We start from the raw sequence: 17613 nt of genomic DNA on the forward strand, positions 1-17613 counted from the left end.
TCTTGCAGCTCGACATGGGATTCTAAAGAGTCTATACGTTGACCCTGCTCTGTCATTGTTGACTGTATTTTTTAAAGTCTCATTTCCAAAGCGGCAAATGAAGCTTTAAAGTCGGCTGCGAGGCTTGCTCTGTGGGCCTCCAGCATGGCGGCTATGCTAGTTAGCGCTGTGTCGCTATTAGTCGCAGAGGCATCCGCTTCTGTCTTTTTTGCCGACTTTGTAGCTTTCGACATCTCTCTGGGCTGGTTTAAATTTAGATAATAGTTATAACCCTCGAAGCAGGTTGGGGGTTTTAAGGAAAAAGTAGATTTTCAAAGTTGTAGCTGCGGGAGGCAGAGACGACGCACCCTATCCCATGTTCACCCAAACCGGAAGTCCCGCTAGGGGACTTTTCTATTCCTACCATTTCTTACATGGCCGTAAATTCATCCTGCACTATTTTTGCGTTTGTCTTCAGGTAACCTATCAGGCCAAGAACAGATTGTAACCCAGCGATGAGTGTCACTTCTATTCTCGATGAGTGTTGTATGCCTGGGCAAAAGGGAGAAAACATCTGCAAACTCTTCCTGCAATCTTTGCACACCTGCTTTCTGTGCTGGGGAAAAAATGTCCATCAACGGGGAATGAGGCTTGATTAGTGAGTCACCCACCCACCATGTGACCATAAAGAGCCCTTTCCAGCAAGTAATTTTGAGTTGGATGTAGGGAGCAATACAAGCACCTTTTCTCACGATGTAAATTGGCACAGCTCATTCTCTCTGTTTTAGGCTCTTCTGACGCTGAAGGGCCTGGAGAAAATTCTCACAGATCACAGGTAGCCCAATGTTTGGAGTTTTGCTCTGAGGTCCAACATGTACTGAAAAAGGCAACCAGGGAGAACATGTAAAACTGTAGAGAGAGGCCACCCTGGCTCAGATCCATTACCGTCAAACTGAGAAGCAGTATTGCTGACGACTGTTTCATTAGGCAGCTCTAATTTGTAGAATTCTACCCTATTACCTTTCATTCCTTTATCCTATTTTTGGGTGCAACCTGGTGTGAACACCTTGGGCAGGAGAGTGGTCTAATCTCACTTGAACTGAGAGATTTTTACATTCACACATATTTAAAGCTAAAGTTTTTGCCACTGTATGAACTGCAGGGAACCTAACTTACATGTTTTTTAACACTGTGACTTAACCAGATAACCCAAAAAAATATATGCATGCTCAGGGAGAACAATAAATCTCTACACATGTTTTGAACCCTCAGAAATACAAACTTTGAAACTGAAAAAAACTGAAACAGATCTTTTTTTGTGTATCATTTGTTCAGTGTAACCAAATTTCAGAAAGTTTGTGATTTGTTGTTTGTGAAGGTTGTGTTTCATCTTGTTTTGCAAGATGCGCATGTGTCCTAAAACCTGTTCAAACTCATCTAGCTGATGTTCATTTGACTTGCGCCACGACTTCTGAACAGACTACATATTTCCATAGTAATCATTTCACTCCTGTCCTCCCCCTCCTCGTCTCCACCCCACATCCTCCTTCTCTCGTCTGTCTTGCTCAATAAAAGTTCCCATGATGCACAGTGCCACTACATCCACTGTTTCGTCGGCCTCGACCCCAGTCACCAATGTTCCTTTCGCTGAAACCGCCGCCTCCAACCAGGTTTGCTCCTCATTTCACTTCTCTTTTTCTTTCAGCTGTTTAGGCTTGTTTAGATCTTCATTGTTTCACCTGCTGTGAGGGGCTGGTGTGTGTCAGTGTGTGTGTTTGTGTTATTTATAATCCTTTGTGTTGTGATGGAAAGCAAATGAAAATTGATGTTCTAAGTGTGGCGTGTCATGTTGCTGTGCATGATGTTCAATGTCTTGCCTTGCTTAAAAATATTAACCTTTAATTTGATCCATTACTGTATTGTCCCAGTGGGGGAGGAAAATGAAGAATTCAGTCCAGTTGGGTCTGTCAGTGCCCAATTCTTTCGCAGGCCTGATTGTTTCGGATCCTTTCAACACACACGCGTAGACTACGGCACTTCCTATACTCGCAATCTTTACGACAGAGCTCCTGGCACGTGATATTTGAATGTAAACCGACCATACAACGTTTGTTAAATATTTTAATAGTATACATTTAAATATGTGACTGTTTTTGTGGTGTTTTTAATTGTTGATTAAAACAAAAAAATAAAAAACAGATACAAACACAACATTGACAATCAAAAACAAACAGAAAATAAGATATAAACCAAAATAAATTGGAATTCACTCAAAACATGCTTTTTTAATTCTTTTTAAATAGCAGGGTTTCAACCTTTTAAATAGTACACAAACTGCCGTAAAATAGGTCGATCGCATGTAGAGGTGTTTTACGCATGCGTTGAAAGGATCCTAAACTATCAGGCCTGCGAAAGGATTGGGCACTGACAGGATCTTACGCAAAGACATTGAGATTTTTTCCTACTGGTAGTTTTGGGTAGAAAAATGTTTATGGCCATCATCAACACTGACTTTAGCTCTTTATCTTGCAAGTAGTGTTTCCAGTCTGACCCTAAAAAAGGAAGATAAATCAATAAGTCTGACTTTGGTCTCAGTGCATGCAGCTAAGGCTACATTTACACAGCAACTTATGCTACTTAATTACTATGATTTGAACTTACATTTCATTTTTTTGTGCGTGTGTGTCTGGTTGTTCACCTTTAAATAGGACCTTTGTCGGATTCCTGAGTGAACAGTTTGTAGTCCCTTTTCATGCAGTGTGCTGTCACTGTGTAATTAGGACCATGAGACTATTGTTATTTTGTGGTTCAGGATGTGTTTAGGAAATCAAAAAGAGTCAAGTTTGTGACATGAGTTAGTTGAAACATGTAGCCCAAGGGCCACATTCGGCCCTCGGTCTAATTTTATGCGGCCCCCAAAGTAAACATACAAAATGGCAGAAAATTACATAAAACAAAGGCAAGAATATTAAAAATACAAAGAATTACAACATTGCAGGAAAATACAGTAAAAACAAGATAAACAGAAAATATTCCACTACTACTACTAAAAATGAACAAAATGACAACAGTAATACACAAAACTATGCCAAATAACACAAAACAACAACAACAACAATACACAAAATGACTCAAAATGATGTGTGGCGGCGCGCACAGTCGCAGCGGCCCGAGGCTCCCCGCTACTTTTGCACCTTTTGTATGTTCATGTCCTTTCTATGTCCTTGTATCATGACATACCCATGTCACAGCAACCGAATCTACAGCCGTAAAGACCTGATAGACATCGGTTTTCAGGCAAAAATGGATATTTCAAGCATCTTCTCACGGACACACAACATTCCATCGGAGATAGCAAGACCGCCGGGCACCCCGTGGATTGTTGTCGGGCACGGCAGGCGCCGGAGGCGGCGCAGAGAGAGGAAGCAGAAACGCGGACGCCGGGCAGGCCTGCTAGCTCAGCTCAGGAGCCGACCACATCAACCTCCGCTTCCATCCATCTTCCTGACAAACGCCAGATCCATTGCAAATAAGATGGATGAGCTGCAATCACAGATCGCCTACAACTGCTACATCCGTGAGTGTTGTCTGCTGATTGTCAGCGAGTCCTGGCTGCGCCCGCACATCCCCGACGCTACAGTGCAGCTAGCAGGCCGCACTCTCCACCGCCACGACCGGACCGAAGCCTCCGGTAAGAGCAGGGGAGGAGGACTCTGTGTTTATGTGCTCGAGGACTGGTGCTCGGACAGCAGAGTGATACACACTCACTGCTCACCGGACATAGAGGCCATGTCTGTCCAGTGCCGACCGTTCTATCTGCCACGGGAGCTAACGGTAGCCATTGTAACTGCTGTCTACATACCTCCCGACGCTAACGTTAGCACGGCACTCGGCCAGCTTCAGATCATGGTCTCTAAACAACAGAGGGCTCACCCGGACGGGGTTCACATCATCGCTGGGGATTTTAATCAAGCACATATCAAGACTGTTCTCCCCAAATTTTACCAGCACGTCAAGTGTGCAACCAGTGGAGAAAACACACTGGATCATGTTTACTCAAATATAAAGCATGCATATAGGGCGACCCCCCTCCCCCATCTTGGACAATCAGACCACCTCTCTCTGCTCCTCTTCCCTGCCTACACCCCCCTCAGAAGGCAAACTAAGCCAGCCTTTCAGACCATCAAAGCCTGGCCTGAAAATGCTCTCAACCAGCTGCAGGACTGTTTTGCCTGCACGGAGTGGAGTATTTTTGAAGCTCAGGACTTGGACACACACACCGAGTCTGTCCTCTTCTACATCAGGTGCTGTGTAGAGAACGTCACCGAGGACAGACGCATCCGGGTCTTTCCAAACAGGAAGTCCTGGATGACGAGGGAAGTCCAGACCCTGATCAGAGCCTGTAACTCGGCCTTCAGGACGAGGGACAGAGCCCTCTACAGCACCGCCAGAGCAGACCTGAGGAGGAGCATCAAACAGGCCAAGGTCTCCTACAAGAATAAAATAGAGGGATACCTGACAGACAACAACCCGCGCCAGATGTGGAGGGGCATCCAGGCCCTAACCAACTATAAAGGAAACCCCCCTCCCACATCCTCCAGCCGCAGCAGCACACTGACAGAGGAGCTGAACAGCTTCTTTGCCCGGTTCGAGACCACCACCACACACCTGCAGTCACTGCCCCCTCCTGGTTCCAGCACCCCACCTCTCTCTCTCCAGGAGCATGAGGTGAGGAAAAACTTAAGAGCAGTGAACCCCAGAAAAGCTGCTGGTCCTGACGGCATCCCAGGGGCTGTGATTAAAGCATGTGCAGACCAACTGACAGGGATCCTCACCACACTCTTCAACCTCTCCCTGACACATGCCACCGTCCCCACATGTCTGAAGGCCTCCACCATCGTCCCCATCCCCAAAAAACCTGCCATAGACAGCCTAAACGATTACAGACCGACCGCTCTGACGTCTGTAATCATGAAGTGCATGGAGCGGTCAGTTTCTCAGCACATCAGAGACTGCCTCCCTCCCACCTTCGATCCACACCAGTTTGCCTACAGGGCAAACCGATCCACAGAGGACGCCATCGCCATCACACTTCACACAGCGCTGAGTCATCTGGAGAACAAGAAGAGCTATGTGAGGATGCTTTTCGTGGACTACAGCTCAGCGTTCAACACAATCATTCCGGACATCCTAATCACCAAACTGTTGAAATTACAGATACCTCTCCCCACCTGCAACTGGATTAAAAACTTTCTGACGAGCCGCCCACAGTCTGTCAGACTCGGCCTCCACCACTCCTCCACCATCACACTCAGCACTGGTTCCCCGCAAGGCTGCGTCTTGAGCCCTCTACTGTACGCCCTGTACACCTATGACTGCTCTTCAACTCACCCAACCAACCGCATTATTAAATATGCGGACGACACCACTGTGGTTGGACTCATCCGAGGCGAGGATGAGACAGCGTACAGGGCCGAGGTAGAGGAACTATCACGCTGGTGCTCAGCAAACAACCTGACCCTGAATATCCAGAAAACAAAAGAACTGATCATGGACTTCAGGAAGATCAGACAGGACCACACCCCCCTCCTCATAAATGGAGAGCAGGTGGAGACTGTCACCACCTTCAGGTTTCTGGGCACCCACATCTCTGCTGACCACTCCTGGACTGACAACATCAGGGCCCTAGTCAAGAAGGCTCAGCAGCGGCTACACTTCCTGCGTGTCCTCAGGAAGAACCATCTGGACACGAAGCTGCTGTTGGCCTTTTATCACTCCTCTGTGGAGAGCGTGCTGACATACTGTCTGGGTGTGTGGTACGCAGGCTCAACAGTAAAGGACAGGAAGGCGGTGCAGAGGGTCATTAACACTGCCCAAAAAATCATCGGCTGCCCTCTGCCCAGCCTAGAAAACATCGCCACATCCTGCTGCCTCAGGAGAACCAAGGCCATCACAGGAGACCCCTTACACCCTGCTCACCCCCTGTTCGACCTGCTGCCCTCTGGAAGACGCTACAGGTCAACAAAATCCCACACATGCAGACTGACAAACAGCTTCTTCCTCTTGGCCATACGGACTGCAAACACCCATGGATACACACACACACACACACTCTTTCAGGAACAATCTCCCATAACCCCCCCCCCCCACACACACACACATACACACACGCTTTAGCACTAAACACTACAGCACTTTAAACTGTAACTTATTCTGTAAAGTACTCACCGATGTCTCGTTTTAAAATTTTTATGCCGTACGTTCGTTTTTTATCATCTTTGTACATATTCAATGCCTTGTTGTTGTTTTCGCTCCTGTCTTTTAATTCTATGCTTTGTGGTGTACTGTAGCTCTATGCGAGCATCTCTCAAATTTCACTGTACCACCAAGTACCGTGACAATAAAAGACTATTCTATTCTATATACCAAATTACAGAAAATGAAAACAAAAGTAGACAAAAAGACAAGAAAAACCTACAGTACTAACAAACCTGCAAAACAAAAACAGAGATACGCAAACATTAACTTCAAAAAATACTAAAAGACAACACAAATACACAATATAACTCAAAAATCCTATATTTTATAGGAAAAATACACAAAAAGACAACACAAATACACAATATAACTCAAAAATCCTATATTTTATAGGAAAAATACACAAAAAGACAACAGAAATGCACAGAAAGCATCCTAAATTACTATAAAAACTCTTTTTTCTTGTATTATTGCTCAGATCGGTTATTATTCTAAATGCTGACATGAATGCCGATAATGTATGGAAGTAAATCTGTGCCATTGGATTTTGAATTTTTAGCACCGAATTTTTTTACATCTAATTTTTACAGATGTAGGCATATGCAAAAGAAATTCAGTGCTAGAAATTCGATGGCTTTTAAAATTCAAAGTCTGATTTAGATGCAAAAAAAGTTAGTGTTATAAAATTGGTGTAAAAAAAATTCTGTGCTAAAAATTTGAATTAAAAAACCAATGGCACAGATTTACTTCCATAGTTGTGTGGCCCTTCGATCAAACAAACACATTTTCGTGGCCCCCACTGCCACGTGCCAGTCTATTGGCAGGCCAATGGTTTGTTGTTTCTGGTGAAATAAATTAAATTGAGGCATCATGCAGCCGCAAGTGATTCTACATTATTACAAGTGGCAGTTTGGAGGAAACTGTAGTAATCACAGCTAATCAAAATGTACCTTTGCAACGTGTAATAAAGTGCCCACCATCATGAAGGCCCCGTTCATTCCACTCCTGACACAGTTGAATACTATCACTCTGGGGTGGGTTGTGCATGAATATTACTTAGTATCAATCAGTATATCGTTCGTTTGTTGGATGTTCTGTTTAAAAACAATTTTTTTTTTTCTACATTTTTTCTACATTGAACAGGACATGATCAATTTGACTGGGAAATTATTGAGAAATCGTTATCCCACCCCTTCACACTATAGAGTGTCTCTCCCAGATTTCGAATAAAAATTCCAATCCTATTATATTGCATTCAAAGGAAATCTGGATGAAGGTCCACAAGATGTTTAAATTACCACATTGTAAACAATCTTACTCCTCCTTGTGGCAGAACCCTGATTTGTGTTGGAAAAGCACTGGTCTACTGGAAAAGTTGGTATGATCATAAAATATGTTCATTGGATGATCTTTAAAAGGACGGTATATTTTTGTCATATAATGATATAATGAACAGATATAACCTGTGTGGGAAAGGACATTTTTGGAAATATCTTCAGATAAGGAGTTGTGTTATGTCATTGCCCCAGCATGCAGGAGTGAACCACATTCTGGATTATTTGACCCTACCATCTCACCATCATCAAGCTTCAGTGTTCTACAGAAGAATCAGTGAAGTCATTAGTGATGACTGTAAAGCACTGAAGGGTTTATGGGAAAAGGAGATGGGGTTACATTTGGGGATAATGAATGGCTAAGGGTTCTATCAGAAAATGGAAAATTTGTGAGAGAATGTAAAAGTAAACTTACACAATATAAGATATTGCAAAGGTATTATTTGACTCCAGTTAGATTACATAGGGCAAGTCTTATGAACAATGCATTGTGTTGGAAATGTCAGAATGATACTGGTACCTTTATGCACTGTTTGTGAGAATGCCCAATTATTCAACGCTTTTGGGTGGAGGTCATCCATGTCCTAAGTGAATGGTTGGGAAAGCCTGTACCACTTTGTCCTGGATTGTGTTTACTGGGTGATAAAGGAAGGATAACTAATATATCAGTAGGGAAATTTTCATTTATTATGGTTGGGGTATCAGTGGCAGCCAGGGTTATCTTTAAACATTGGAAAACTCCAATCGCCCCACATATTAAGTAATGGGCAAACATGATAACAAAAATGGCCTCATATGAATGCATGCTAAATAGATTAAAAAATAAGGACAGCACATCAGCTTGGGACACATTTTGGTCCTACATTACTATAAACACAAGTCAGGATGAGACGTGATTCCATATCTGCCTAATTCCGCCCATTAGTATAGTGATTTATTATTATTTTATTATTTTTACCTTGTACAAAAGCCCCATCCATGAATGTATTTATGCATACTGTATGTACAGCCACCTTATTGAGTGTGGATTGTGATTTTGTAATGTACCAAGAAAATGTTCAATAAAAAAACTTTAATTACAAAAAAAATGAAAAAACAAATTTTAAAAAACAAATACACTGTGTGTTGATTTGGTTTTACTGATTCAAAACCTGTGCTGCGATGGACTGGCGCCCAGGGTGTACCCCCTATTAACGCGCCGGCAGACCCCTGTGACCCTTAAATAGGACAAAGTGGGTCTTAAAACAAATGGATGGATGGATGATTCAAAACCAAAAAAGCAAATACAGAAATAACTACATTTCCAGATAAACAGCCTTTTTCTGTTTTAAACTTAATATATTAATGGCAAAATCTTTTTCTGTTTGTGTGATGTTTGGATATTAACGGACAATGTTGGGAAAGTACATTTTCTACATTAATTAGTTCAAAGTTCAGTTCGCAAAACAAAATGTTGAACAATGTTTATAGTTTGTTGTCTACTTATATACAGTATGTGTGTGTTGCTAGCTATTACCCTCAGCATCCTGGCATTTCACTACATTAAACACTTGGCAGGAATCGACTGAAATGGAATTTGATATGAATTGTTTCCAATTCTTGCCACTTTTAATACCTCATTACATTGACATGGACATGAAAAATAACATTAAAAAACTAAAGACGAGATTTCACCATTAATATTCTAATTTTAAAACAGAAAAACACTGCTTCTATGGTTTTAGTTTTTTCTGTATTTCAGTTAAGGTTTTAAATCAGTAAAAACCAAATAACCACACCATTTATTTGTTGTTTTTTGGGGGGTTTTGAAACGGAATAGCCAAAGAACGAACGATACACAGATTAGTAACACACGTCTTTGCTGAGATTGGTCAAGTTTGCGGTCAACTTACAGGATCATCAGTGTGCTTTAGCTGGCCATAATAGTGTGTCTGGTTGACCACTTCTCTCTTTCTGATAGACACTGAGTGCTAGAGCTGTGATTTAGAGATGCTTTGATCCAGACGTAGAACCATCAACACTTGGTCAAACTCACTCATATCTTTTTACTGTCTAACCTGTCCCACCCTCTAACATGTCCCATGATAACAATATATATATTTATTTTTCACTTTCTACTGTTTACTTCACCTGGTCATAATGTTATGGCTGAATCTTGTTTATAATAGATGAACAAACTCCTCAAACATTGTAAATATTAAAAAAGTTTTTCAACCAATTATTTCACAACTTCTTTTATCTGCCCTTCTCTCTTTTCCAGTAGACCCCTCAGAGCTTCTGACCTCTGATCCAGTGGAACTTCAGTGCATTCCAGTGGAAAACCAATTCTGTCCCATCCCCAAACTGCTGGTGGCAGCTCCAGTGGCCCTAAACTCAGTAAGCCTTACCCGAAACCCAAGCTAAAGCCCCTGAAACATAAAAATGTGCTGAGAGCACACACAGACTCAGAGAAGATGTGAAAGCTGAAACGGTTCATGCAAAACTAACCTGGACGTCTGCAGCAGCCATCCTGATGCATACTGACCTCTATTCAGCAGGAGCAGTAGAGCTCTGTGGTTCCTACAGCCATACATGTCCACACCTAAAGTGGTGCAAACACACACACTCAAGCATTTAAGACTGAAACGACTTATTGGTTTGAAGCCATCACAGGAAGTTACCCAAGACTTCACTTTTTCCAAAAATGGATAAAACTGAAAACAAACTTGCTGCAGGTCTACAACCATGGAAACGTGTCTCTTATCACATTGTGTAACTTCTGAGCTGTACTGATGATAGATACATATCAGTTTGATGTCATTACCCCATCCTCCTAATAATACATGTGTCAGCAGGTGGTTTTTCTTAGTTTGTACCTTTTATTTTTCTGCTTACATTCCCCAAACCTTCGAGGGCCACATGTTAGCCTGCATTTACCATAGACATTAGGACAAATATTTATAGTGATCGCCACCTGATAACTACAGCACAACATGTGTTTATATATGATTAAGGCCTGCTTTAGACTATATTAAATTCATAGCAGGAACTGAGGTATGACTATTATCACCTAAGCATTAGAAACAAATAAACTGATGGTAAAAATAGATTAACAATCTTTGCTAAAGGCCTTTGAAAAGAGAATAACCTCCATGTGGATAATATTGAGTCCTTAATCCTTAATATATTCTGGTGTTCTCCTGTTTGTTATCTTTAGCATCTTCATGACCTGAAGTGAAAATGGGTTTAGTCCTGATTGACACGAGTCAGATGTAAAATGACCAGCCTTTAGATTTGACATCACTCTCACTTTTAAACATGATTTGAGATGTGAACAGACATGATATTCTCTTTTGGCAGGGATGGAAAATGGCCTTATTGTCTGATCAAAGAAATTCATTGGTGGGTGTAACATTCCATAAAGACAGTTTGTTCCCCCAATGTGGTGACTTTGTAGCTAGGACCAGGGTTGGGGTCAATTATAATTGTAATTGCCTAATTGACAATTAATTACAATAAGGGCATTTTTATAATTGTAATTTTAAAAATCTGTTGATGTCATAATCATATTTAAATTGTAATTAAGTTCAGATAATTGTCTTTGCAATTCAGTACAGTTCTATGTACAGTTCTACACATATGTAGTTAATTATTAAAATATGCTTTCCCACATTTGACCATTTAAAAAAATATATAAATCTAGGGTTATGACACAAAAAAGGCTCAAACATGATAAACAAATTAGATGATATTTGTTTTTAGTGTTTTTCACAACTGATTTAGGACGTGGTTATAAGAGATGCTAACAGAAAGCTAACACAAGACGCAGGTTAACTTTTATTAGGTTATTTATTTCAGGTTCAGTACCGGTAATTGTGATTAGTTGTATTTGAACTTTAATAATTGAGAACGTAAATGTAATTTACTTTCTGAGGACAAAAAATAATTGTAATTTAATTGTAATTGGAAAAAATGCCAGTCACTGTAATCGTAATTGAAATGTAATTTAACATGGGTAATAGAAAACGTAATTGTAACTAAAAAAAATTAATTGACCCCAACCCTGGCTGGGACATTTACCCACTGCACATTTGTTCACCCTAAAAAAAGGACCGTCGCCCCCCCACCATTTGAACAAAGTAGAGCCAATCTGGTAAGTTTACAGTTAGTAAATATTTTAGTATATTTTGGCAGTATAGGCCATTGTTCATTTTTCAAATCTTTGGGTGAGCAAATGTTCGGCGAGCAAAAGAACTACAATCGGTAACTACAAAAACCAGCACTTACCAAATTAACAGTGATGTAGTGGTTAAACTTCTGCATCACTGATAGAATGTCTGAGAAGGATCAGGGAGCCTCCTGTGTGTGCTGTGCTCCCTATTCTCCATTTTGCCAATTGCACCAATATAAAACTAGCACTGTTCCAATAAACACATCATTTCTAGGTCACCCTTCACACAGCAAAAACTGGTCACAAACTAGCTAATGACACGTGTCTGCAATTTTCACCCAGTGCTGTGTTGTCAAAAAAAGGTGTCTGAAATCAGCATCCACACAATCCTAAAACCAGATTAGTGTGAAGTCGTGCCTCAAGGCTGTTGCATATGCAATGACTGCCCCTGTTTAATGCAATATCTGAATAAAAGGCAGTGTGAGTTATCATTTCATGTGGATTTGTATAAAGTATGAGGCACAAGAATTTTATAAGGCGTGGCTCATCAGGAAGAAAACGGCTTAGAACTTAGAACTGTGTCCTTTTTTTTCACTGATGTTTTGTCCTTCAAAAGTCGCAAGACTCTAAATATTGAAGCCACAACCTCAATCGATGAATGGTTTGATCCAATACTTTGGAATAAACAGCAAACTGTTTGATTGTTGCAAAAGCAAAAACCAGGTAGATTTTTAAGAGTACCTTGAAGAATGTTTGAAGGTGAGGTGACCAGCTTTGGAAACTGGTATGAAATATTTGTTATCCAAATTCAAATGTGCCTCTTTGAATTTTCATTAAAACACCAACTTTCATGCACTGTAAGAACCGACAAGTGCTCAAAGATGTCACCTGATACATTCTATTCACTGAACATTCATGTGCAGTATTTCTTCTGTCAGACACCTGTGCTGTCCTATTGTTGATGTAAAAATTTAAACCTGTGTTGTGTGTGCAAACATCATGTGTTGAAAGAGATGAGTCACACATTTGGTTAGTTGTGATGATGCAGATACTGCAGCTTTGTCCAACTGATTGTTATTCATTTAGACCCTGGTAATGTGTTGTGAATGTATCTAATGCAACAACTTTGCACATGTGTCTCTAAAATGCAGGTGTGATGACATGTAACAAGTCACTACATATAGACTATGTTAGAGGTCTCATAGGTACCATGCTAACACTGTGTGAAGACTTATATATGTATTGTTATATGGGTTTATATTACTGTCAATAGGTGGTGTGGCTATTTTCAGAGTACAGGTTTCACTCCCAGAGGAAGTGTGAGGTTCAACAATGTATGTACCTACATTACAGGACCCTCAGAAAGTATGTGAAATGGCCAAAATGAAATAGCTTTAGAAACAAGTAGCTATGTTATATATCTGAATGTGATAATATATATAACATAACACATTTGTCCATTTTCATTTTATCATCATCCTTTAATTTACCACCATTCATATATCCCCCGTGTTCTGCACAGAGCGTCACTGTCCCCCAATACTTGTAAGCTTTAACTTTCTTTTAGACATGTTTGAAAAATTTCACACCACAATACCATCAAAACACTTATGTTTTATCGATGGCTTCACTTCCTGTTAATTATTACATTGTAAACATTGGTTTAGAAGAAAAGAATATGTGGCCTCTTTGTGAGAATTGTGTAAAATAGTAATTATTGAACAAACTAAAGAATAAAAATTGTATTATCAATTTAGGAAAATAAACTAAAACATGTTTTGGTTAGGAAACTTGATATAGAAGTTCAGGTGAATTTCCTTCATTTCACAGTTAGATTCAAGATGTTTAACATAAAAATGTCCCCATAGATTTACAGTAGTGGCTTGAAGCAGTTAGTGGTGACATCAGCCTATAGTTGTTCAAAGAAGGGATTCTCAACCTTTTTTTTTTTTAATGACGATTTCCCGTGCAATTCATTTTTAGTTGGATAGAGATAATGTTTAAAGCGTTTTAACATCTTGAGAAACAAATATATTAAAGCTGCAGTTAGTAGTTTTTTGGCATCATTTGGTCAAAAATCCATAATCAACTTGACGCTACTGGAGTCAAGCGCATTCAGGGCCAATCGGTAGTAAACGTACAGTTACGCGGCAAATCAAGCGGAAAAAGGCAGACCGAGGTGTAGTAGCAACAGAATAAGTCAACACTGAGGAGTAACGGACTGCTTTTGCTTTGCATCCTTGCGGACCTCCGTGACTGCTGAGGGCCCGCCGCACACACAAACACTGCCTTCAGAGGGAGAGCAAGAACAGACGGGATAAATTGCGTGTAAACCTAAGAGAAGCTTATTCAAGATAAAATCATTTTACAGTCTGAATGCGACTGCCGCTCAGAGCAGCTGGGATCCAGTGGCAGCTGGCCAATAGAGGGCGCTACGGCACTGCCCCACCACTCACCACATTAGTTTGAGTAAGACATAAAAAAAAATAATAATAATGAATTAAAAATACAATGTAACAAATTTATATCTGTATTTGGATAATCAGAATAAATATTAAATTGATGATGAGTAAAATTGTTTTGTTCATCTGTGTCTGATTGGTGACGTTTTCGCCTTAGGGCACACTAATCTTTGCTCATTTACTCTCCGTTGTACATGCGCAGTAACTCCTGTTCACTACAAGTCAATGGACTGACTCTGGGTGCAGCTCACCTATGCCCAGAGACGCAGCCGTTCAGTTACACATGAAAAGAGAAGCAACATGAAGAAAGAGAAATTAAATAATTGTGCTTTCCCTGCCTCCTTCTTCAAAAGTCGGGATCAGACCCAGCATAGATAAAGACAGATATGACCGATTTAAAGCACTTTTCATAAAAGGCAAAGAAATGTGAACTAACTAAGAAGAATTTGATGATGTCAAATCTTGTAATATGTCCATTTTTTGTAAACTAGGTGTTAATGTATGTTTCATCAGGTCTTAAATTATGTATGTTCATTTACCACTTCCTTTGTCACCCTGTTTTTATTGAATTACTTGTTAAACTAACTAACTAAAACAAATAATCTGAAAAATACATTTGGTTAGTTTGAAAGCAGTTCTGGGACTGCAATTTTCCTTCTTATTCGTTCGAAGCTACACAAAACATGTTTTTGGTGTATGGCTATTTTGGAGTTGTACCCCCCCCGCCCCCCAGCAGCCGCTGCTCGGGACAGTAACTACAGTGATACATTCATTCATGTCAGAGTCTCTATAACACCAGAAAAATCTCTTTGTTTTCAAATCAGAGCGAAGAGAGGATTCTACAAACTGCAGCTTTAATCACATTATGTTTGCAATGACTTATTGCAAACATATATTAAATGATTAAATAGATTTTTTTATACTTCTCATGTGTCTTAAAGTAGAAATTGGCTCTTAAGACATGGTTTGATGAGCCATTATATCAACCCCATGGAGCACCTTCCTTCATGATGAACTCAGAATGGAGAATAAGCCTTTTCATACTCTAGAACTGCGCATGCCCGACCTGGGGGGTCATAGGTTGAGTGGGATATAAACATCAAAAAGCTTGTTCACTCTGTTGATATTTCCAACCTAACAGCTTTTATAATTTTAGTCCAGAGATCTTTAGTGTTAATATTTTTCATATTACACATATCCAGACTAGAGAGGGGAGCAGTGGTTTCTGCTGAAGTCACTTTCAGCCCAATCCGAGCACTTTTAAAAACCGATGGCAGCAGCAGTATGGAAGCAAAGGCAGTCCCCTTGTTTCCACACAGGTGACCCCAGGTAAATGAAAACACTGACAGGGTCTCCAGCGGGCGAAATTCGGACTCTAATGATGCACATATCCGATCACTTTTGTAAAACCGATGGAGAAGTTTCCACACTCCTTCTCCCAAGCTTTTAACTTTTAATTGTTATGTATTTTCTGTCATTATTTTTGTTGTTGTTAGTTTCTATTTTAACTTGTCTAGTTGTTTTAACAACTGTAAAGTGTCTTTGAGTTTTGGAAAAGCACTTATAAATAAAAAAGTATTATTATTAATGGGACAAGTGAGATTTCCGAGTGTAAAAAGACAGTATGTTCTCACTTTGATAAGGTAAATTTTACACCATTCACTAACCAGGTCCATGATTATTTTTGCTAAGCTATTATTTTAATTAGGGGTGTCACTTTAATGTGTTAATTGCAAGTGATTAATTACAGGAAAAAAAAAAAAAGTATTGCGTTAATTGATTCTTTTTTTGCACCACAAACAGCGCTGAATATTTCTCCATTGCGCGCGTTCCCAGTATACCCATAATAGTGACGTACCAGCTACAACAGTAGAAGCTGAGGAGTTTGAGTCTTTGAGCGCGTTAATTTTAGTTAAAAAAAAAACTGATGGAAAACTAAAGCCCAGTTCAGTCAATCAATCAATCAATCTTTATTTGTATAGCGCCAAATCATAACCAATGGTATCTCAAGGCACTTTACAGTAGAGCAGTCTTAAGGACGGACTCTTCATTTTATGGATACACACATATGCATATATACGTATATACACATACATATGTATCCCACACCCAACATGAATTCATCATGGCGGCAAGGAAAACCTTCTGTTAAGCAGCAGGAACCTTGTGTGGATCAAGATTGCTTTAGTCAAAATAAATGATTTATTTACAATAAATGTCTATCAGGATTTATATAGCGATTTGAGCGCTTTGCATGGATAAGCATCCAATCGTATATTTGGCGGTATGGGTCTGTTCCAGGACCTCCTTGCCCTGTCCGCGAGCTTACGTGGAAAGCTGGAGGTAGGGAGAGCACTCCTCCCTTCCCTTCCCTGAGCCCTAGCTAAAGGCTAAAGCAAGGAGAGCGGTTAGCAGAAACCCTCTGGAACAGATCAGAGCAGATGTTAATGACAACAACATGACACCCAGTTAGTTGGATACAATACTGACCTGGAGGAGTTGGGCAGAGGTGGGTTGTGAGATGCTTGCTGAGGAGGTAAGAGGCAGGTGTCGCGTTTTATGTACTTCCTGTATGCTTTGACCAATAGGGAGACAATCTGGGCTCTTGGTTGATTTGAGGTGTGGCTGGCTTGACGTCCGCAGCCTGCCTGAACTAACACTATGCTCAATTTCAGTCAGGATCGCTTTAGTCAAAATAAATGATTTATTTACAATAAATGTGCATTAGGATTTAGATAGCGCCTGTTATGTTTGAGTGCTTTACATTGAAAAGCCCAGGGTGGGGAGAACACTCCTCCCTTAAATAAGTGGTCACGTCCTCAGATGACAAGCTTTCTAAATTCTACGAACTATTTTTTAGCCTTAACAGCAGTTCATTCATTGATATTTTTCATTTTTTCACATATTTAAACAAAGAGTATGCGCGCGCAAGTCAGTCACATGTCCTGTTCATTCTCCAAGTTAAAACTCATTAAAAACCAGTTGAGGAGCACAGTGGGACAGGAGAGACTAAGTGGATTTGCCATGATGTCCATAGAGAATGAGAGCAAAGAAAATCGTGCACGAGTTCACGGAGCGCAAGGCTCGTCGTATGCCCTTCAAATAGTGGTGAGTAGGTCTATAGTACTTTATATTGAAATAGTGTTTTTGTTGTTCTCTTGTTTTGTTATACTTCATGTCCGTTTGATGGACTTCAAAATGACATAGTCACTCATGAATACTCTACAATAGACATGGGCAACTGCTGGCCCGGAGGCTAAATGCAGCCCTCAGTCTAATTATGTGTGTCCCCAAAATAAACACACAGAATGACTTAAAAAAAAATACCCAATATTTACAACAAAAAGAATGACCACAATAATACAGAAAAATAACTGAAAAAGTATAGAAAACATCAAAAATACACAAACATGAGTCCTACACAACAAAT

The 17613-nt window shown here is 40.3% G+C and overlaps 1 protein-coding gene across 7 annotated transcripts in view; it reads left to right on the plus strand.

Moving 5' to 3' along the window:
* Positions 1–10882, plus strand: part of mbnl3 (muscleblind-like splicing regulator 3) — a 76856-nt gene extending 65974 nt beyond the window's left edge. For 3 of the 7 annotated variants that reach the window (XM_028459743.1, XM_028459740.1, XM_028459741.1), the window contains one exon: positions 9832–10882. In XM_028459743.1, the coding sequence (XP_028315544.1) occupies positions 9832–9974 (143 nt within the window). In that variant the 3' untranslated portion in view covers positions 9975–10882. Of the gene's footprint in view, positions 1–1554; positions 1650–9831 lie in introns of all 7 variants that reach the window. The other 4 variants (XM_028459745.1, XM_028459746.1, XM_028459742.1 and 1 more) reach the window with 2 other exon arrangements.
* The last annotated feature ends 6731 nt before the right edge of the window (positions 10883–17613 follow it).

Source organism: Gouania willdenowi, chromosome 10 (assembly GCF_900634775.1).
Source record: "Gouania willdenowi chromosome 10, fGouWil2.1, whole genome shotgun sequence".
In the NCBI taxonomy this organism is placed as follows: domain Eukaryota; kingdom Metazoa; phylum Chordata; class Actinopteri; order Blenniiformes; family Gobiesocidae; genus Gouania; species Gouania willdenowi.